This window comes from Sphaeramia orbicularis, chromosome 16 (assembly GCF_902148855.1).
Source record: "Sphaeramia orbicularis chromosome 16, fSphaOr1.1, whole genome shotgun sequence".
Lineage (NCBI taxonomy): Eukaryota > Metazoa > Chordata > Actinopteri > Kurtiformes > Apogonidae > Sphaeramia > Sphaeramia orbicularis.
In genome coordinates this window covers 46305275-46329321 of record NC_043972.1, presented here as the reverse complement: position 1 = coordinate 46329321, position 24047 = coordinate 46305275, and the positions used below count along the sequence as shown (strand labels likewise).

General features: G+C 39.3%; 1 protein-coding gene across 2 annotated transcripts in view; it reads left to right on the top strand.

The window, feature by feature from the left end:
• Positions 1–2435: 2435 nt before the first annotated feature.
• LOC115436091 (sialic acid-binding Ig-like lectin 5) overlaps positions 2436–24047 on the top strand; it is a 55093-nt gene continuing 33481 nt past the window's right edge. Inside the window, exons 1-10 of one of the 2 annotated variants that reach the window (XM_030158814.1) lie at positions 2436–2469; positions 12777–12878; positions 13344–13745; positions 14023–14316; positions 14447–14767; positions 17508–17774; positions 17861–18136; positions 18861–18963; positions 19048–19172; positions 19396–20425. In XM_030158814.1, the coding sequence (XP_030014674.1) occupies positions 12818–12878; positions 13344–13745; positions 14023–14316; positions 14447–14767; positions 17508–17774; positions 17861–18136; positions 18861–18963; positions 19048–19168 (1845 nt within the window). In that variant the 5' untranslated portion in view covers positions 2436–2469; positions 12777–12817 and the 3' untranslated portion in view covers positions 19169–19172; positions 19396–20425. Of the gene's footprint in view, positions 2470–12776; positions 12879–13343; positions 13746–14022; positions 14317–14446; positions 14768–17507; positions 17775–17860; positions 18137–18860; positions 18964–19047; positions 19173–19395; positions 20426–24047 lie in introns of those variants that run through there. The other variant, XM_030158815.1, reaches the window with a different exon arrangement.

Genomic DNA, 24047 nt, shown 5'->3' with positions numbered 1-24047 from the left:
ACACAACCCAGTACTGGCCAGTAATGTGTCATCTTAAACTGGTGTCTGCTGCACGGGGTCAGTGACCAGACCATCACAGTCCAGGTAATCGGAGAAAATGAGTCTGCGTCACCACAGGTGCTGGAACAGCCCATGAAGGAGCAAACATGAATGACTGACGGAGCAGTGACTTAGTACTCACACTTACTTCACAACGAGCTGTAACACAAGCCACTGAACAGAACCGCTAGTATTATACATGATCTTTTGAAATAGCTCCCAATGAAAATTCACTACGGTACCCTTTAAGCCTACAGGAAGAGCATCTCATGTTTTTCCTGTCTGTCAGTGAGTGACCAGTTCCAGTCCAGGACAGGTGTGGAGCTGTGGGTGAGGAGTGTGTGGGTGAGTGTTTACCTATTAAACTGTTATGCAGGTCTCCTAATGTGGGCCTATGAAGGACAGATGGGTCTCTAATCCAAAGGCTGAGCAACACCACTCATAAAACCTGGTCTGTGGATCTAAAACAAGGTCTTTTGGAGTGTAGATTCTGAAAAAATGAATATTGCAGGTTACCCCCAGGAAATTTTAAGCATCAAACACATCCTTTTCTGCCTTGTGGTTCATTTTACTAACTTATTTGTGTCATTCGTTTATGGTGGAAATGACTTGATTCATGAGAAGAATAGATTCAGGCACCTGAATAGAATATAAATGAATGTACTAGAAAAAAAGGAAAAAGGTAACCATTAATCATAACCAAGGTTATTATCGTTCACAAAAACTAACGAAATGACGAAAACTAGAATTGAAAAAATATTTTCGTGAACTGAATTAAATAAAAACTATAATTAAAAGAAAAAATTATGACAAACTGAAACTGTACTGTGTGCTTACAAAACTAAAACGTATAAAAAATTAAGGATAAAATTCCCTTAGTTTCTGTCTTTGTCAATGTCGGATTGATATGAAATCGATTTATTTTGCTTAAGCAATTTTAGCTGGCAGCACCATACGGCACTTCATGGTCCGTCATCTTGTCACTTGTCGTTTAGAGTCGTCTTCTCGTCCCCACTCTGTCTGCAACATGGAGAACAAAGTTGGGAGAAAGCAGCAGAGTCCTGTCTGGGATTTATTTGAATACGATGGCGAGGAAGATAAAAGATTTGAAAAAACTAAACTAAAACTAAGCATTTGGAAAAGAACGAAAACTAATAAAAACTATCAAACCTGCTCTAAAAACTAATTAAAACTAACTGAATTGGAGGGGAAAAATGTCAAAATTAAATAAAACTGAACTATAATGAAAAATCCAAAACTATTACAACCTTGCTCATAACTAGTGCTGTAAAACGATTAAAACTTTTAATCTAATTAATCACAGGGTTGCTGTGGATTAATTTCACTTAATCACAATTACGTACCCTTCATTTTTAGTCTATATTAATTGTGTTTTATTTTGTGTGAGCAAAAAGACCCAAGTAAGAAGGGAATAAACTGTATATGCATTTAACGTGTTTATTAAACACCTTCAACAGTTTCAACAAAACAACTGGAAACAACTGTTCCATCTTGGTTTTTTTTGTCCTCATATTTCCATCCAGAGGGCCAATGTGCTGTTCAGTGTCTTCCATCTGTATGGGTTGGTTCTGCTGCCTGTCACTACCGGATCAACTGCCCATTTGCACATGTACAACACTAACTCTACTTGGACAAACTGCCTGAAATGTGTTGGCAGAGACGTTCAGAGTCATTCTGCACTGCAGATGGGTTAATTGCATTAACACTTTTAATCAGACTAATCGTGATGATGGATTAATTCGTGATAATGTATTAATTTTGACAGCCCTAGTCATAACAACAGGTAGTGGAATGGGTTTTAATAGTCTACTTTTACTCAACAAGTGTACTCAAACTTGATGTATTTACGCTTGCGATGGTCCATGGTCTGTACTAAGGTCCTTTTAACTGCACTAAGGATGACCTTTTTCAACCAAGACCTGCATATATACAGTATATCTGTGCTCTAAATAAAATGACAATATTAGTTTCTTAAAACACCTTCATAAACAGTATTTCACACTTCACATTAAAATATAAACCCATAAATGGAGAAGTCCTTTTTACTGGCTGCATTTGGTCAAAAAGAGGAAACAGAATGAGTGGAGACCATATCGATTTCAACCTTAAGTTATTTTCATTCACTTCAGTGACAAGAGACAAGAAAGAATAAATATTTAGTACGCTGCATAAGAAGTAATTCCTTTTACTGCATCATTGATTGTTGATGGTGCACATTTCTGATGCAAAATGTGAAACTCGTGCTCTAAGCTAAAGCTGATTCGTTTGAGTAGAGGAGAATAATGGTCTGTAGGTTTCAGTCCAGCTTCCTCAAACTGCTGTTGCACAAAATAGAAGAATAAAAGAGAACAAAAGTCATTTCAAGGAAGAAACACTCAGCAAAGAGCAGGGAGAACAGAAAAGAAAGAGGTAACACATGATATGGTAACTTGAAAATAGTGCTTTAGAAATTTAAAAAAAAAAAATACAGAGGTATTTGTCTATTTATGTTTTTTTTAATTAATGGTATATATTTTACACATTCCTGGTTTTGCTGGTCAAGTGATCGTAGTAAAAAGATTAGGATCAAAATCTGTGCATCAGTAAATGATGAAGTGCTGTAAATAGTAACTGTGTCATAACTGTTCCTGTTTAATTGTAGGTTTTTATTACAGTAACAGTGACAACATTGACTACAGAAGTAATTTAATTTACAGAATTTGTAGGTTTGTCTGTCAGACAGTTGTTACACACTGCTGTCACTGTTGAGATACAGTTTCATTTACGTAAACAACTTATGTTTCATTTCCTCCTTTGTGCACTTTATTATTACTTTTTCTCTCTTTGTCTTCTGTTGGAGAATCACATTTTATCTTCATTGCCTTCTATGTGTCTGTATTCTCCTGCATGTTCGTTTATAAAGAATAACAGTGAGCTCAGGTGGTCTCAGTTAACTATTTATTTACAAAGTAGCAACTGATTAGTTGTACAGAGCCCTGGATCTCTTTATTTGCCTGACAACAATATACTTTGCCAGTTCGCAAAGTCTGACTCCCTATTCTTTTCCAGACCCAGTGTTTTATAGTAGATAATGGTTATCTAGACGTGTAGGTTGATCTCATCTTCTCATTGTTTATTCCATTCAGTGGGTTGGGTTTTCTCCGGTGGCTTCACGTTGCTCCTTAAGACTCTGCCATATAACCTGTTTTGACGACAATTAAAATATACATATCCTAGTCCCCCCCCCCTTATCTAAGCAACATATTTTATGTCTTTGCAAAGCTGCTCTTGTACTAGGTAGGTTGTGTCACAAAAAATGGACCGGTACTGCCTGACTCTTTGGTCAAGCAGATGTTTGACCCTATTCTGACCATGTTTACATCTTACCTCCTATCGTTTACGATCCTATGTGTGAATGTGTATTCAAAAGTGTAGCTGAGGTAAAACCTAAGTCCTGTGTTCATAAGTCTGCCACTTTAGTATGTGGACCAAGATGTGCTATCACAAGAAATTTGTGGAGTAAAATAATCTGGAGTTAGGTAAAAAAGAGTGAAAGAGTTAAATTTCTGGAGTTCATTCTGTAAGTTTAACTCCAGCTTGTGTCTTTGATGGTGTCATTTTTCGGTGTACATTTACCAGGTGTTGAGGAGCATGACTGAACACCATAATGGGTGTTGATTTCTGGACAGAGCAACAGAGAAGACCAGTGTGCTCATGGACGTCATATGAGGCGTTGCATAAGTACCATTTTACTTCTGAAACAAGGCTATTTATTAGGCTGGAAGGAACTTTTCTGTCAGCTCTGTCAGTATCATAATGTGTATATTTCTGTTTGAACCAGCTTGCTAACCAGCTGCTAAAATTAGCTCTTGCTGCAAACTTAGAACGTCAAACATGCTAATTTTAGCTGGACGGCTTCTTGCATTGTAGTCTGAGGTAATTCATACAATTCATACAAGAGTTGAGAGCAAAACTATTGAACAAACAGTGCATGTCATGATGCAGTCCTGCGTTGCCACAGACCCCTCCCTCAGACTCATTATCAGCTTCACCTGCTGGCACCTGTCACACCTGGAGCAGATCTGCATTAGGAGCCCGTAGAAGCGGCTCCTCTGCTCTGGTACGGTGCCAGATCATTGCTGCTGCTGTTACTGCTTCATGCCTCCATAGACGTTCATCCCATTTCACTTCAGAGCCATAACCCAGACACCCAGAAAACACTTCATGCAAGAGCACTTTTTAAGCATCTATATAGCATGTGTTTGAGCACACTTAAAAAAAAAAAAACAAGTCATTATATGGTGTTTTTTGAGAGTTTCAGAGTTCACATAAAATGAATTCCAGGTGAGAGTTGTGTTTTAGTCTGCAGGAGATTAGTTTTTGTAACTCCCAGGAGAGTTAAATTTTAACTCCTGAAAAGAGTTAAAAGATCAGCTCTCTGAAAAGAGTTACTTTAACCCTGCTCTGGAGTGTATTCCATGGTCTCACATGTACACTTAAATCGAGTTGATTTTAACTCGCATGGAGTTTATTCCAAAGACCAGAATTTACTGTGTACCACTCACTAGTGAAACAAAGGAGTCATCTTAAAACATTAACTACTACTAAAATGTGATTAAACTTAAGACTTTAACTATCTAAAGTAAAATAATATGAGGTATCTTTTAAAATGATTACATTTTGATTAAATGCTAATTAAATGTTAATGAAATAATGATTGATTCTAACACTTCCTTATATTGACCTGACCCTTTTTTTCTAACACTAACCAAATAGTTTTTATGTTGAAACCTGATCAAACATCACATGTCATTATCTACACATCTTATCCAGACTATCTCATGACACCTATCATTTGTGTCATGATGTGACATCTTAGCAGTATGAATGTGTAGGAGTGATTGTGTTAAACTGCTGTACTGTTTGTCATTAATCTTTCTGGAAGGGCAGGCTACGGGCCAACTTCAGCCGTTCAGTTTAGGAACAGATCCACAATAAGGGATGACACCTGTTTATTCTGAACTTGTTCTAACATCACAGACATGGAATGTACTTGACCAACTGTGGGGCCTTGGAGGAGGTTTTCATTCTCCTGACTACCCTCTGGTTTTTATCGTCTGGATGCTGTGTAAACAGCGTATCACAACTACATCACTGACAATAATACTCATCACAGGCTCACAGCTGACAGACTCAACTCATCAGGCTGAGCCTGTTACCTTTAAATACAGACATCTGTATAAAACAGAATTTAATCAAATAATTTATTTATGTTGAAGGAGCCACTTATGTCTGCAGGGACTGAATAGTCCATTTATTCACACTGAACCAATAACCTGCCTGTTTCAGTGATTCTTCTTTTTTTTTCAGGTTTTATTGTTTTGAGAAAGTTCTATATATATATATATATATATATATATATATATATATATATATATATATATATATATATATATATATATACATATATATATATATACATATATATATATATATATATATATATATATATATATATATATATATACACACACACACACACACACACACACACACAGACACTAGGCCTGTAACGGTACACAAAATTTTTGTTTCAGTACGTTTTCGGTTTTTAAAGCCACGGTTCATTTTTTTTTGGTTTTTTTTTTCAGTTCAGTACGAGAAGAAAGAAAACCCGTCAAAATGTCTTTAATGCATTGAAGAATTTTGGAACATTTTTACCACAATTTATGGAGACAACAGAATATAGAAAAACAGGAACAATATACTTCTGCTGCTATAAATTAAATAGAGAATAAAATAAATAAAATATTACTAATTGTATTTTAGGCATTAGTATTGCACTTTTCCCTGAAAGGTAGTTTGAAACAAACAACAAAAATCAAATCATAGTTCTGTCGGTTCACATTCTGCAGAAAAATAACAAAAAAAAAACATTCCACATGAAGTGCAACATTAAGAAGAGGGCAAACTCGTATTCTCTTTAAACAAACTGAAGAGCAACATTGACAACAAAATTAGCCAAATTATTTATTTATATGTTTAGGCCACTTTGTGTATTTGTGTGTGTGGGCGTAGGGTGCGATTTGTCAAAAACTCAGAAGAGGGGGATGGGGGTTTTTGTTGTTTTTTTGTCAGAGCCAGGGTGTGTGTGTGTGTGAAACCAAAGTGAAACTTTATATACTTTCATCCATACGTCCAACTCCTGGGTTCTATTCCTCCATTATACTGCCTGTGTGAGAGAGAGAGACAGACAGAGAGCGAGAGAGGGAGAGAGAGCAGGTGTAAGTGTTTTAGAACTACCATAGTTCATAGGCAGCAAACAACATTTGTCTTATCAACGTCTCTTTCACCGGGACCTGATGTGATCCCAAACAGGACTATAACGACCTTCAGGTCATCTGCATTGTTGGATCTGGTGACTCTGATCTTCCTCTGGACAATCCTCCGTAGATTCTCTCTGGGGTTCAGGTCAGGTGAGTTTACTGGTCCATCAGTCACAGTAACACCATGGTCACTGAACCAGCCTTTGGTTCCTTTGACAGTGTGGGCAGGTGAAAAAATGTCCTGGTAGATGGGTGTGTTAACTGTAGACTTCAGAAAACACAGTGGACCAACACCAGCAGATGCCATGACAGACCAAATCAACACTGACTGTGGAAACTTCACACTGGACTTCAAGCAATGTGGATTCTGTGCCTCTCCACTCTTCCCCCAGACTCTGGGACCTTGATTTCCAAATGACATGAAAAATTTACTTCCATCTGAAAAGAGGACTTTGGGCTTTCCGTATATATATACATATATATACATGTATATATATATATACATGTATATATATATATATATATATATATATATATATATATATATATATATATATATATATATATATATGTGTGTGTGTGTGTGTGTGTGTATATATATATATATATATATATATATATATATATATATATATATATATATATATATATATATATATATATATGTGTGTGTGTGTGCGTGTTTTGTGTGTGTGTGTGTGTGTATATATATATATATATATATATATATATATATATATATATATATATATATATATATTAGGGTTGGGAAACTTAGTTGTAAGGCTGATGCAATACGCATCTTGATCCAGCATCTCTGATTCAATATATTATATATACGTGTATGGCACCTCGCGATGCGATTCACACCTAAATCACGATACAGAGTGATTAAGCACATTCTGATTGAACACATTCATTCTGGGAAAAAATGCAGTGAAAATCAATAAGTTTGATTATTTATTTATCAAATAAAAACATGGCTTTTCACAAAGTGTCTTTAGTTCAGTTTCAGAACATGTGCCTCACATACAGTCAGGTGAAAAAGTTAGGACTTTGTTTCCAAAGTCGTTTCTTTGCATATTTCTAACACTCAACTTCTTGCTTCCTCACCGAATCAATTTGTAATGTAATGGATTTGTAATGTAGGTAAAACAGAAAAAGGTTCTGTCACTTTAAGAGACACCTGCGCAAGGTATTATGGGATGTACTGTTAGATGTGTGTTTGACAGTTTAAGGAAGTATCTGTGGTTTGTACGGCAGTATTCAGTACAGCTGATCTAGTGAAAAAGCTGACGTTCATTAACCACATGTGGTCACCTCCTTCTATGTCAGATTCACATACATACAGACAGTACAGTATTCATCTGCGGCGCTCGTGCCACAGTGCATGAGCGGAGCTCAGACTGTCACGCAGGGCTGGACTGAGACTCATTTTCAGCCCTGGAGTTTCATACCTCAGACCGGCCCACTTTAGATCACGACCAATTATTATTAAAGTCATGTAATTATAACCTTACATGTTAGGTCTACACACTGTTCTGCAAAGCCTGAGACAAACAGAGCAGTAGAGAGACTGATTTTTTTCACAATAAGTCAGCCATTTGCAGTTTGTTCCAACTTTGCTATTAAAAAACTTTTGGTATAGTGATATTAGGGGCTTGATGAGGATGATAAGAAAAAAAACGTCTGTATATCCTGTGACTGAGGGCGACCAAAGTAATCAAAGCTAACAACAGACTCCTCTTCATCTGTCTCATTTGTGCCTAGTGGTTCAGGGTTGTACTGCTGAGCTGCTCCTCTGTCATCAGTAGACTCTGCTCTCACTTTCACACTTCCTCCAGTTTCTCTAGACTCACCTGCACCTGGATCACAATAAAAAATAATATCTACAGACATTTGGACTTACTTAACCAATTAAGATATTTACATTGGCTAAATATGCAGGTTTATTTGATATTACTTCATGCTATTGCCTTTCAGTTTTGGGCTTTGTGTATTTACTGTCTCACTTTTAATAATAAAAAATAAAATAGGTCAGTACTATGGTTTGGGTCTAGAAAGTGGTTTTACTGGAACTAATGCTTGTTCACACAGTCTGTTCCAACAGCTCACCTTTTCCTTCCATCCTGACAGGAACAATCCCCTCATCACTACTGGCTCCTGGCTCTGCTTCTGACACTAAAGCACATTTTAAAAATGCTCATAATTCTCAGCACAAATCTTCTATTTTCAAAGCCTTGGTGTCAGTTTCATTCATGTAGTGCTGAATCCTGGAGCATCTCAGAGCACCTTTCATACTGAACAGACCTACACCATACTCTTCACTGTAGCCTATTTATTCTAATAATCTTCCCTGTCTGAGCAGTCCTACCTGCCCACTCTGGACTTGTGGGCTCATGTCTGGTGTCTGCTGCTGGATCTGCTTTCTGACTCTGAGGAGCTACAAGACAAAGTTTCCCAGTTATGTGGCGTCGCATCATACTATTATTTAAATTACATAACGTTATGTTCCACACCACAATGCCACACAATTCACTGACTCGATAATTAACTAACTTGAAAGGTGGTTTACCCGGTTCATCGTCCTCATTAGTTGTTTCCAACCGGGAGGTCGTTTTTGTGAAAAAGTTGCAGATTTTGGCACATTTGGCTGCGTTTGCTTCTAGAGTTTTCCTCTTTTTAATTCTTGCTTCTCCACACCACCCTTACTCTTTCTATTATCCATGTTTCAAACAGTAAACACAGCTGACCATCCACAGCCTACAGAGCACAGATCGTATATGCTCCACAGATACAGTACAGAGCTACTAACTGTATGCAAGGACATATGACGTCACAGTGCGTCTGCAAAAAACAGGAAGAAAAACAACAGCTTGCTGGTAGAGGGGGTGGTGGCCCAGGAACAGCAGCTGCAGATTATGTGATCAACCCAGTGCTATGACTGAACACTGCCCCCCCCCCCCCCAAAAAAAAAAAAAAAAATTAAATATATATTTAAAGTGAACTCCGGCCCTCACGGCCTAAATATTATACCGTCCTCCCGATTAGCCAGTCCAGGCCTGCTGTCATGTACAGTGTACACATCTGCGAATCCACAGCGCACGTTAACGTGGGTCTGAAGAAAAGAAAAACTTCACCCAAATAAAGAGTAACACTTTTAAATGAGAGTAAAAATATGTTCTATTGAGCAGATTGAATTTTATTGATACAAACATTCAATAGCAGATGCATCGCGATATCATCCCAAACTTTTCATTCACTCGCAGCTTGTCTACCGGTGCACTCAGATCGTGCACGCGCGTGTCGGCACATCGATACGCATCGGATAATCCTCCCATCCCTAAAATATATATCTATATCTATATATCTATATCTATATATATATATACAGTCTACTCTCGTTATACCGCCAACTTCCGTTCACGGCCAAATTGGCGGTATAGCGAAAATGGCGTTACAACGGGTTGTGTCCATAATGTGCATGTCTTTACTATATGATGTCTATGCTGCCTCCGTTAACCCGTTCTAATTGCGTTTCTAAATAAATCTTGATTCTGTTATGTTGTAAGGGATCATTTAAAGTGGGGAAACATTTTAAGCATTATTATACCGTGCCGGGAAATGACACCCCATCATCTTGAGGCTTTGGCTTAATCCCACGTCCTCTTCCCGACATCCTGACCTACTGAGTGTTCTGCGATAAATGAACGGTGGCCGTTCCGTAGACCTACTCGTAGCTTGTCGCGATCAGCGTCTGGCGCGTTTGTTTCAGTGCATTGTTAAAATTTATGTGTACTCGATGGCAATCACGCTGGCGGTATAACGGTCAGGAAATCAATGGTATAAGTGTTGTTTGTGCATGGAACTGGGCTGGCAGATGGCGATAGTCAGAAATGGCGGTATAACGGCGGGCGGTTTAATGAGAGTAGACTGTATATATATATATATATATATATATATATATATATATATATATATATATATGTATTAGGCCTGTAACGGTACACAAAATTTTCGGTTCGGTACGTTTTCGGTTTTCAAAGCCACGGTTCGTTTTTTTTTCGGTTCGGTACGGGAAGAAAGAAAACCCCTCAAAATGTCTTTAATACATTTGAATTTTTGAACATTTTTCCCCCAATTTTTGGACACAATAGAATATAGAAAAACAGGAATAATATAATTCTGCTGCTATAAATCAAATAGAAAATAAAATAAATTATTAATATTACTAAATGTATTTGAAACATTAGTATTGCACTTTTCCCTGAAAGGTAGTTTTGAACAAACAACAAAAATCTAATCCCAGTTCTGTCAGTTCACATTCTGCAGAAAAATATCAACAAAAAAATTCTGCATGTAGTTCAACATTAACAGGAGGGTAAACTGGTATTCTGTTTGAACAAACTGAAGAGAAACACTGACAACAAACTGAACCAAATGATTTATTTTAGGACAGAGAACAAACTGTTTAGGACACTGTGTGTACTCGTGTGTGCGCACACGCAAGGTACGATTTGTCTGGGGGATGGTTTGTTTGTTTGTTTGTTTGGTTGGTTGTTTTTTTTTTTTGGTCGGAGCCGGGGGGGGCGCGTGGGGGAGGGTGGGGGGGCGCGGTCCGGTCCGGTCCATAACTAACGTAACTAACGCTGGCGTGAAACGAAAGTGAAACTTTATTTCTATATACTTTCAACGTCCAACTCCGAGTTCTATTCCTCTGGTATACAGCGTGCGTGACAGACAGACAGACAGACTAGTGTGTTTTAGAACTACCGTAGTTCCCAGGGGCCACACAGCTGTTCGTCTTATCTCCGTCTCTTTCCTGGTTGTTGTCTTTCACCGGGACCTGAAGTGATCCAAACCGGACTGTACTGATGGTGGAGGGTCTCCAATCTCTTCCTTCCAGGTTCTCATCATATATATATATATTTTTTTTTTAACCTTATATCAGCTGCTATTTCATATTTCGGGTCAATGTATGCGTCCTTAAATATGTCCGTGTGAAACTTGCGCGTATTTAAAGTTCCGCATCAAACAATGTCTTTTGTTCCTTTTTCTTTTTCTCAATACTGTGCCGTTTCGGTACAGCTGTGTACCGAACTGAACAGGTGTGTACCGAAACGGTTCGGTTCGGTACGTGTACCGTTACAGGCCTAATATGTATGTATGTATGTATGTATGTATGTATGTATAGATAGATAGATAGATAGATAGATAGATAGATAGAGATTAGGCCTGTAACAGTACACAAAATTTTCAGTTCGGGACGTTTTCAGTTTTTAAAGCCACGGTTCAGTTTTTTCAGTTCGGTACTGGAGGACAGAAAACCCCTCAAAATATCTTTAATGCATTTATGAATTTTTTTAAACATTTTTCCCCCAATTTTTGGAGACAATAGAATATACAAAAACAGGAATAATATAATTCTGCTGCTATAATCAAATAGAAAATAAAATAAATAAAATATTACTAAAAGTATTTTAAACATTAGTATTGCTCTTTTCTCTGAAAGGTAGTTTTGAATCAAATCACAGTTCTGTCAGTTCACATTCTGCATAAAAATAACAAAAAAATTCCACATGAAGTGCAACATTAAGAAGAGGGCAAACTCGCATTCTCTTAACAAATTTAAGAGAAACATTGACAACAAAATTATTTTACGACAGCGAACAAACTGTTTAGGACACTTTGTGTATGTGTGTGTGGAGGTGTAGAGTGCGATTTGTCAAAAACACATAAGGGGGGATGTTTTTTTTTCTTTTTGTCAGAGCGAGGGGAGCGGCGGGGCGCAGTTTTATATGTGGGGGTGCGGTCCATAACTAACGTAACTAACGCTGGCATGAAGCGAAAATAAAACTTTACATACTTTCAACGTCCAACTCCCGGGTTCTGTTCCTCAATTATACAGCGTGTGTGTGTGTGTGAGAGAGAGAGAGAGAGAGAGAGAGAGAGAAACAGAAAGACAGAGAGAACAGGTGTAAGTGTTTGAGAACTACCGGACATAGAACAAATAATGTTCATCTTATCGTCTCTTTCCTCGTTGTTGTCTTTCACCGGGACCTGATGTGATCCCAAACAGAACTGTAATGATGGCAGAGGGTCTTCAGTCTCTTCCTTCCAGGTTGACATCATATTTGTTGTTTTTTTTTTTTAACCTCATATCAGCTGCTATTTCGTATTTCGGGTCAATGTGCACTCCTTCAATATGTCCGTATGGAAGTTGCATGGATTTAAAGTTACGCATCGACCGACGTCTTTAGTTACTTTTTCTTGTTTTCAACATACTATGTCATTTCGGTACAGCTGTGTACCGAACTGAACAGGTGTGTACCGAAACGGTTCGGTTTGGTATGTGTATTGTTACAGACCTAGAAGTTACAGTTGTAAATTGACTATCTTTTTAATGTGCAGGCTGTGGAAGGAGAGGCGTCCGTCTCAAAGGTCAGATCAGGATGTTTGTTCTCATCTGGGTGACTCTGCTCTGCTCAGTGACAGGCAGCAGCGCTGACACAGGTACGCTTCTAGAATGGAACTTTTTCAGTGACGCACACATTAAATTCTAACATTTGCAGTTAAAAGATGTAAATGTATCTGAACATCTTGGTACAGAATTCAAACCAAAGAAAGCTGAAAATGTCAGTATTTTGGAGAAAAAACATACAATTCTGACTCTGATAGACAGTGTCTTCCTTCTGGACTTGGATCTTTAAAAGCAGGATCATCTGTTATTCTGACCTTCCAAAATAGGTCCACAGGTTTTAGTCAAACAAGACCATCTGAGTCCATAAGACAAGACTGAATCTGAAGAAAAAACCCCTTCTGACCAAAACCAAATAGTTAAACATTAACTGCCTTCACTCTTTACTGTGTTATTATTTTTGGATGATAAAATAATGAATTAATAGTAATGACCTTTATTTGTCATTTACTAGACAAATGTAATGTAAATGTCATGTGTCTTTGTTCTTGTATTAACAGATGCAGGGATGACCACACCAGTCTGTCTATATGGATTCTGTATTTCTCTCGGTAGAGGAGAAATAAAAGCAGAGGCTGGACTCTGTACTGTCATTCACTGCTCTTTCACTACTGCTTTTAGCCCTATTGCAAGTGCAGTTTGGCATAAATGTGATGAGTCTAAAATAAAATGTGATTATTCTGACATCATCTTTCACTCCCGGAACCAAAACGAAATTCAGCCAGGCTTCAGAGGTCGAGTATCACTGTTGGAACCTAACCTCTATCGGGGAAACTGCAGCATCGTCATCAATGACCTGGACCAGTCTGATTCTGGATCATATCAATTCAAAGTGACTGGTTGGCTTAACCAGCGGTATGAAAGGTTCACATTTAGTACCAGAGCGTCTGTCTCTGTTAAAGGTGAGATGAGCATCAGCAAATAAAAACTCACTGAATATTTTATTCAAATATTATTATTGTATTTGTGCGCTACAATAACTCAGTATATTTAATCTGCTCACAGTTTTAATGCAACAACTAAGATCCTAATTTCATTGTACACACAATGACAATAAAGGCTATTCTATTCTATTCTATGTTATATTTTGCAAATCATGTGACTGACACCTCTAGGTTTGTCCTCCTGCTCCACTCCAGTTCTGTATCTTCATGCTGTTGTTTGCTTGTCACCCATCAGCCCTGACCCAGAAGCCCACAGTGGAGGTTCCTGCTCTGACTGAGGGACAACAGACCACACTGACCTGCACCGCTCCTGGTCTCTGCTCTGGATCTGATCCAATCATCACCTGGACATGGAGACGATCTGCAGAGGATGACTCTTACATCACAGGAAACATCACCACCACTCATGGACGCAACTCCTCTTTGACCTTTACCCCTTCAGCCAAACACCACAGCACTGAGGTCACCTGTAAGGTCAACTTCAGAGGCAACAAGAGCACACAGGAGACGGTGACGCTGAATGTGACCTGTGAGTAACACCTCGTATGTTAGGCCTAAAATGTTGACTAAGGCATGTTATTTGTTTTTTCTCTGAAACTGATACATTTTGGAAAGTTGATGCAACATAACATTTAATAATGTGCTGTTCTGTCTCATAGATGTGAAGGAAATGAAAATGACTGAGAATATAAGTGTAAAGGAAAGGGACACTCTGAATCTGACATGCAGCATCGACAGTTTCCCTCCAGCACTTGTCATGTGGCAAAAACCATTTGGCAAAAACGTGCAAAATGTAATAGAAGTCAATCTCCAGAACGACACTGAGCTACTGAACAGGACTGAAACTACCATCCAGGTGGACACAGGATCAGCCACTGTTATCATTTATAATGTGACAGCAGAACATTCTGGACAGTACATCTGTACAGTAGAATACATCAACAACACTCTGATGGGAAAAGTGGATGTTAAAGTGATATGTAAGTACATCAGCTGTTTTTAGAATGCGTTTTCCTTCAGAGTAGCTGATTAAGAAATATTACCTAAAACCTTTGAGCGGGGAGACCTTGTTTAGAATTATTATTGGTGATATACTGTATATTAGGGCATTAGTGACTTAAGATTTTTTCAGATCGACTTATTTGTCAAGAAAGTCAAAGTCGACTCGACTAGTCGTATGACGACATCATCACATTGACAGCAGAGGAACAACACAGACACATAGCCGTTCAACAATGAACTGTGATGCTGCTAGTACGGACCCAGAACCCAAATGCAGAACTAGGAGGCGGCTGTAAAAGTTTACAGAGTTTATTATGTTCAGGTAATACAAAAATAGAGGCTGTGATAATGAACAGGATCTTGAGGACAGCAACCAAGGAAGTCCTCAAGGGATTCGTCCTCCGGGCGAGGGACACGAACCCACGGTTAGGCTCCGGGTTTGGAGTCGGCACGCCGACTAGGGAGAAGCAGAGGAAGGTCAGGGACGGAAACAGGTCAAACACGGGAGAGCAAACAGACAGGCAACAGGACATAAGGGAAAAGCAAGCTCACGTACCAAAAACCAGGCAAAGAAGTCAAAATCCAGGAAGGCAGATGGAGGCAGACAAAACCGACAGGGAGCAGGCAAAAACAGGCAAAAACAGGATGACAAAACGGGTCGAAACACAGGTAGGCAAACGAACAGACAGGATCAAAACACTGGTAAGTAGACTGCGAGAGAATACGAACTGGCGTCTGACCAGGGCAAAAGACAGGGTATAAATACACAAAAGGGAGGGAAGACAATGAGACACAGGTGGAACACATCAGGGCGGAGTCAGGTAATCAGGGAAAAGGTGAACACGAACCAGGAAGGGAAGTAAAGACAACAGACAAGACACATGAGGAAAACTTAACAAAATAAAACAGGAAGTGACAGACAAACATAAAAGACAGACAAAACCAGACTAACGTCCGGTAGCAGGCTTCACATGAGCAATGTGTATTAACATTTACTGTAACATTAACAACGTACAGTAAAGAGCAGAATAAAAAACTGGCAAGACACAAGCATCGACTGTCCTTCTCAGACATTTAACCAAAAGAAAACAGGCTAACACCTTGAACTGTCTTGAAATCTGCTCGATAGATAGATAGATAGATAGATAGATAGATAGATAGATAGATAGATAGATAGATAGATAGATAGATAGATAGATAGATAGATAGATAGATAGATAGATAGATAGATAGATACTCTATAGGGCGTCTCAAAAATCCTTTTTCTCTTCAGATCACGGTGTTATTTGACCCCCCACCGCAAAGTATGAAGGGCCCATCAAAAAATGCCAAAAACGCTTATTTTAACCCAGAAAATCACAAATAATGAGGTCTTAAATGTCCACAAATTGGTTTTTCTGGCGTTTTACAGCGTTCCTGTAATATCAACGTCATAGGTTATTGTATCAGGTGATATACCAGTGAAAATAAGGTGATTTTAAGATCAAATAACTCAGTAGTACTAGTATTACAACAGTATTACAATAGTAAAAGCACAGTTTTAAATTTCCACAAAGAGTCAGTGCAAAGGAGACTGTTGTGTTAAGAGAGTCTGTGCAAAGGATATAGTGCATTGTGAACAGTGTGTATGTGTGTGTGTGGTATAATCCAGGAACATGAGGAGTGTTTGTATTAACTACAGCCACTTAAACTCAACTTCTCCCCCCTTGACTACAGTTACTGGATGGTGTGGGGTCTGAAAGCCCTCCTCAGTCTGTCAGTGGAACAGGACAGTGACAGCAGCGGTCAGTGGAGCTGCTGCTCTGCCTGCACATGGGGCTGTGTAGTGGACGCTGTGGACGACGTAAAGTAGGAAAAGGTTCAGACAGCAGCAGCCGAGATGCACAGCATGTTAGAGAAAAGAGTCTGAATGAAATAAATGAACAGAATAATTCAAACACACTGGCTGTCCAAACTATTACTCAGTATTGGTGGTGCTTTCATGGTTCACAGAACATTACTGAGACCATAGTTTTTCTAGATCACAGTCAGTTTAATAATCCTCCTCTGAGTCGTCTTCTTCCTTCGGTCTTGGCCTTGCACTACTGATGCACGGATCGAGTTTTTGTTTTCAACCTGCTTTTGTGGAATTATTTCACTTGCCCCGCAAATAAAGTGTCATTTTTTGGACCCGCACCAACCTGACCCAGGTCCGCTGAGCCACACATCACTACCTTGTGCTCCATGTTTTTATGTAGAAAGATGAGAGTATCGACATGAGTTGAATGAAGGCTCACGTGCTGTCAGGTGATGGAAGGGAGAGAGAGAATAACACATGACTAGTCAACTTTCCAAAGTAACGTTGACTTGTGCCACAGACGTGTCGACAAACCGACTTTTTTGTTAATGCCCTACTGTATACCTTCATGAGCCCTGCAAGAGGGTATCATATTCACATAGTAAAAATACATGTTTTTATCTCTAGATCTTCAACATTTATGGTAAATTTCCATGTTTCAAGGACAATGCACGGGTCGAGTTTTTTTTTTTTCAACCTGCTTTTGTGGAATTATTTCACTTGCCCCGCAAATAAAGTGTCCGGTCTGCTGATCCACAGATCAAGAATATACAACCACAAGAACTGCTAACTGTACTAATAATATTTACATGTATAAACTTATTTTTATTTCCTGCATTTCAGTATTTGACTTTAATTTTTGCTTTAAATTTGCTTCATAGACATGAGGGAACCTGTAATAACTGGAGACAGAAGAGTGAAGAGGGGTGATGTTCTGAATCTGACCTGCAGTTTTGACAGTTTTCCTCCATCCGTCATCATTTGGGCTAAACTTGGTCCCAGTGGAACCAACACAAACCTGCAGAATGACACTGGATCAGCCACACTTGTTATCCATGATATGACAGCAGATGATTCTGGACAGTACATGTGTACAGGACAATACCAGGGCAAGACTTCTACAGCATATGTCGACATAACTGTGTTTCGTAAGTAGACTGTCATGGAAGTTTGTGATGATTGTGAATATTCTGGATGTTTGCAGTGATGTTGGGATTCATTTCTCTGTTTGCAGTTCTCCCAGAGATCCAAAAGAGTTCTGGTTGTGTAAGTCGGTCTGAGGTCCTGACCTGTGTGTGTGTCAGTGAGGGGCTTCCTTTACCCACCATTACATGGCCTCTGTTGGACAAACACACTGAATACTCAGGCACTTACACTGTGTCAAAGTACACAATCAACCGCACCATCACTGTAAAAGTGAAAGAGCTCAGCAGCACAGATGTCCAGTGTGTCAGCACCAATGAATACGGAGAAGCAGTGGAGAACCTCATCATCAGAACATCAGAGAAAAGTATCTTCAAAACACACACACAGCACACAAAGACCAGTTACAGACATTAACTACAATTATAACAGCATATGTTTGATTGAAAGGTTCAGTGTGGAATATTTAGTGTTGTCCAGTGGTGACGTCTCAGATTGAATCCAACTGAATACCCTTCACCCTCCCATATACAAACTGCTGAAACCACAGAAGGTCCTCATTAGAGCCTGTGTTTGGCTTCTTCCATTCAGGGCTTTTCTAGAACACATTGGCATCTTCCACAGACATAAGACTTACGCCTTGTCTACATCAAAAGGATATTTTTTCTAAACACATGCTTTCTTCCTCCATTTTTTTTTTTTAAATTCTGTTTAACCTTCATTTGATAAAATATATGCACAATATCAACAAACATCTAAGATAAACCACAACATAAAAACAACCATAAACTGGCACAAATGCTCAGATAAATCATAGTTTGTGTTGAGTTTGGAGCCAAAAAAAGGTACTGGAGAAGGTAAGGGTCATCACAGAAAAAGTCCAATGAGTCTGTACATGGTGATCAGTGAACAGTCTGTTATCATGGATGATGGGGACTGAGAGGGTCTTTAGTGTTGAAATGCTGTTATATAACATCAACATGACTGTTTTAACAGTAGATTAACCAAAGTGTATGGAAGGAAGAAGCATTTGTAAATATGTGGTAATACTTTTCAACTGTTTGCTGTATTGTCTATATTGTGCTGTTCAGGTTTTGCGCAGGAGAATGGAGGCTTTTCAGCGATTCTTTTGACCATCACTGTTGTTTCTCTAATTGTGAACATCCTTGTCATCATCTGCCTCTTATTCCTTTGGTATGTTACTACAGCTCCATTCTATACTGCAGATCCCACAGTGCAGACTACCAACACATATTGACCCCTTATTTTTCTCCAAAGGATCTCAAGAAAAAAGCTGAAGCAAAATCAAGAAGACCAAACTTATGTGTCTCTGAGAAAAAGAGACATTTCACCTGATTATGATGTTATTGCCCAACGAGTGTCAGCTTCTGTGGACTGAAGAGGTACGACTGGACACACTATTAGGACTGACAATGACTACTGATTCGTGGTAAAGAGTTCATAATCATATTATGTTATTTATTCCAAGATGGCGTCACATGAGTGGTCATGAGTTGGAGCAGTTCTCTTTTGTGATTTCCTTTCTTTTGAATTTTTTACTATATCTCTGTATTTTTCTGTTTTTTCTTGAACTTCACTAAATGAGCTGAATTTGTATTTCAACAGGTTTGACTCTGTCCTGACTCCGGCCCCCACCCTCTCATGTCCCTCCTCTCACCCCTCCAGAACACCAGCCCCCCTCTGCTGATCCCACCATCACCTCTGCCCCTCACACAACTGTCTACGCCCCCATCATTGGCTGTGTGTCTGAAGGGAACAAACAGGGGGTCATCACAGACTTCTTAGACTGGTGTGGGCAGAACCAGCTGTTCCTGAACACCAGCAAAACCAAAAAGATTGTGATTGACTTCCGCAGGTCCCCCCCACAACACACAGGTGAACATCCGGGGCTTGGACATTGGGATAGTGGACTCTATTAAGTATCTGGGTGTTCACCTCAACAGTAAGCTGGACTGGACTGACAACACAGACCCCCTGTTAAAGAAGGACCAGAGTCACCTCCACCTCCTGAGGAGACTGAGGTTCTTCAGAGTGGGTGGGGCTTTTATGATACTGTGGTGGCCTCTGCAGTTCTATTTGGTTTCATGTGCTGGGGAGTGGGCAGTATGGACAGAGACAGGAAGAGACTGAAGAAACCGGTTCAGAGAGCCGGCTCTGTCCTAGGCTGTTTGCTGGACTCCATCGAGGAGGTGGTGGACAGAAGGGTGTCGGCCAAGCTAACATCCATCATGGACAACCCCTGCACCACACTGAGGCCCTGAGCAGCTCCTTCAGCACCAGACTTTTACAGCCCCAGTTCAAGAAGGAGCACAGCCATCAGACTACATAACAGTTCGGACTCTATCCATGCATACCTCATTCAGTCTCCTCCAACACCCCCCCCGCTCTTACAGAACAGCCCAAGTTCATACCTATCTGGCTAACGTTACATTTCGTAGTGATTTATGTTAGTAATTAAACAGTTTGCCACTGAATTTTCCATGCTAATATAGCTAATGTAGCCACGCTCTGGCTCTTGCTTCGTTTCTTGTACAAGTGCTCCAAGCCTCTGAGAACGCACGATTCATGCATGAAGAGGGGTACATGCAGAGGGGGGAGGGACAAATGGGAGTTGAGCTTGATAGACATATCACCGTTCAATCATTTCGATGGGTCGCTTAAAATGATTGGATGGTGTTTTTTCAGTCTTGTCCATTCCACAGGTGACTAAAATGTTTTATTTTTGTGTTAGGGCATTTAATTAATTGGTTGGTCAAGGTGTAGGAGCCATAAGCACTGTGTTTTGTTTTTTTTTTCTGTTTTTCTCTTATTTGTGTGACGTCATGATATTAGCACCTGTTTACGAGTGGCACTGTGGGTGTGGTGTTGTCTTTTAAGTCTCTGTGCTCACCTGGGTGTGTAAGTGGCCTGGATCATGGCGGCGGGGTGAGCCTGGGGAGAAACTTTCTTTTGACCATCATTATCATCGTTATCACCGTCACTATTGTCTTTGTAACTGGCCATGAGGGTACAGTATCTTTGCACAGCATTGAATATACGACGACTGAAGTAAGTGCTTGTTTCCTATGCTTGTAATATGGATAATAAACCTCATGAACGTTTATAAAGGTGAGTCTGACGCATCTTCAGTGTAAACCCTTATGTCTTAGCCTGCCGCGGCGTTTGGATTGTTTTTTAAGCTTATATGCCGCAATACAGGGTGTGAAGGAGATTTTAACCCATATAGTAAGAAATGCTCCAGGAAAACCTCTTGCACCCCACCTTTAAGACATTAATTGTGTTTTGTGTATTACTTATTGTGATGGACAGAGCCACACAGGGTAACATCTTCACAAACAAACCATCCCCTTATTAGTTTCATATCATATTATTTTTATAAGTTTGGTTAGCAGCACATGGTTTTCAGTTGCAGTTAGTCATTTAACATACACAGTTTAGTTTATTTTGTATTTCTCTATTTTTTAATCTTGCATTGTAATATAGGTGCACATATATTAACAGTGTAGGGTGACAATTAAATGATTTGTTTTGTTATATTAATCCTTGGTTCTTTTGTTTGAGTTACCGTGTAGAGTGTCCTGGCACCATCCTGATGTGGGGAAAAGGTGTGGCTAAGGGTGGAGCAGAGTTATATACCGCAGCCACCTCATCAGAAGGAACCATGGGCTGTGTTGGCATGGGGGGATTTAATGTTATTGGGGCTTCAGTTGTATTTAGTTATCATTAGTGTCCATTTTGTTTTCCCCTTGCTTGTTTAATGTTTGGCCAATCCATTTTTTCTTTTCCCCTTTGTCTGATTTTGTGAGGTCAGTTTGTTTGATACCTCAGTTTGTGTTCTCAGCCTTAGTTGCTATTATTTTTGAGCACAGTTCTGTTATGTTGACCGCTTTTAAATATTTAATTGTTAAAACTATCATTTGTAATCCTTTTTTAAATAATTTTGGGTAAATAAAAACCCACAAGTGAAACTTTAGTCCTGTCTTCTGGTTGTCTTACTGCTTGGTTCCTAAGACTTATAAGCAAGAGAGGTAGAAATTCAGTAAAAAAATCTCCATAAATGCACCACACTGGACCTTTTTATTTCAATTATGGGGCAGAACCTATAAGGAGCAGCCACTGCCGACCAGAAGTGATGTACCATTGTTGTTTCTGGGTGATGAGTGCGAGTAAACAAGCAGCAGTCAGTGAGAGAGATTGAGTGGAAACCATGCATTCATGTTTGTTGTTTGTGCAACCGTGAGCTTTGCACTCCACCATTGTCCTAGAGGGACAACCCAGTACTGGCCGATAATGTGTCATCTTAAACTGGCATCTGCTGCACGGGGTCAGTGACCAGACCATCACAGTCCAGGTAATCAGACAAAATGAGTCTGGGTCACTACAGGTGCTGGAACAGCCCATGAAGGAGCAAACATGAGTGACTGACGGAGCAGTGACTTAGTACTCACACTTACTTCACAATGAGCTATAACACAAGCTACTGAACAGAACCGCTAGTAATTCACTACAGGTACCCTTTGCGCCTACAGGAAGAGCATCTTGCCTTTTTCCTGTCTGTCAGTGAGTGACCAGTTCCAGTCCAGGACAGGTGTGGAGCTGTGGGTGAGGAGTGTGTGGGTGAGTGTTTACCTATTAAACTGTTATGCAGGTCTCCTAATGTGGGCCTATGAAGGACAGATGGGTCTCTAATCCAAAGGCTGAGCAACACCAGGCATAAAACCTGGTCTGTGGATCTAAAACAAGATCTTTTGGAGTGTAGATTCTGAAAAAATGAATACTGCAGGTTACCCCCAGGAAATTTTAAGCATCAAACACATCTTTTGCATCAAACACATCTTTTTCTGCCTTGTGGTTCATTTTTACTAACTTCTTTGTGTCATTAGTTTATGGTGGAAATGACTTAATTCATGGGAAGAATAGATTCAGCCACCTGAATTGAATATGAATGAATGTACTAGAAAAAAAGGAAAAAGGTAACCATTAATCATAACTAGTGCTGTCAAACGATTGAAAGTTTTAATCACATTAATCACAGGGTTGCTGTGGATTAATTTCACTTAATCACAATTAAGTATTCATTTTTAATCTATATTGCATTTTATTTTGCATGAGCAAACAGACTCAAGTAAGAAGGGAATAAACTGTATATGCATTTAACGTGTTTATTAAACACCTTCAACAGTTTCAACAAAACAACTGGAAACAACTGTTCCATCTTGTTTTTTTTGTCCTCATATTTCCATCCAGAGGGCCAATGTGCTGTTCAGTGTCTTCCATCTGTATGGGTTGGTTCTGCTGCCTGTCACTACCGGATCAACTGCCCATTTGCACATGTACAACACTAACTCTACTTGGACAAACTGCCTGAAATGCATTGGCAGAGACGTTCAGAGTCATTCTGCACTATAGATGGGTTAATTGCGTTAACACTTTTAATCAGATTAATCGTGATGATGGATTAATTCGTGATAATGTATTAATTTTGACAGCCCTAGTCATAACAACAGGTAGTGGAATGGGTTTTAATAGTTAACTCTTACTCAACAAGTGTACTGAAACTTGATGTACTTGCGCTGGTCCATGGTCTGTACTAAGGTCCTTTTAACTGCACTAAGGATGACCTTTTTCATCCAAGACCTGCATATATACAGTACATCTATGCTCTACATACAGTGACAATATTAGTTTCTTAAAACACTTTCATAAACAGTATTTTACACTTCACATTAAAATATAAACCCATAAATGGAGAAGTCCTTTTTACTGGCTGCATTTGGTCAAAAAGAGGAAACAGAATGAGTGGAGACCATATCGATTTCAACCTTAAGTTATTTTCATTCACTTCAGTGACGAGAGAATAAATATTTAGTATTCTGCATAAGAAGTAATTCCTTTTACTGCATCATTGATTATTGATGGTGCACATTTCTGATGCAAAATTTGAAACTTGCGCTCTACGCTAAAGCTGATTCGTTTGAGTAGAGGAGAATAATGGTCTGTAGGTTTCAGTCCAAGTTCCTCAAACTGCTGTTGCACAAAAAGAGAAGTGTAACAGGCTAAGTACAACAGCTGAACCCAAAAGCAAGACCACTGAACAGAAGTGAAGTCGAGTGTTTTTATTTAACACTTTAACAAATGGAAAAATACAACACAGAAGGAATAATAATTCTGTGAAGCCACTGAGTCCGGGGATTGACGTCTGGGCTGCGGGTGGAAACGGCTGGCGACCAGCGTGGCCGAGCCAGGAAAACCCCAAC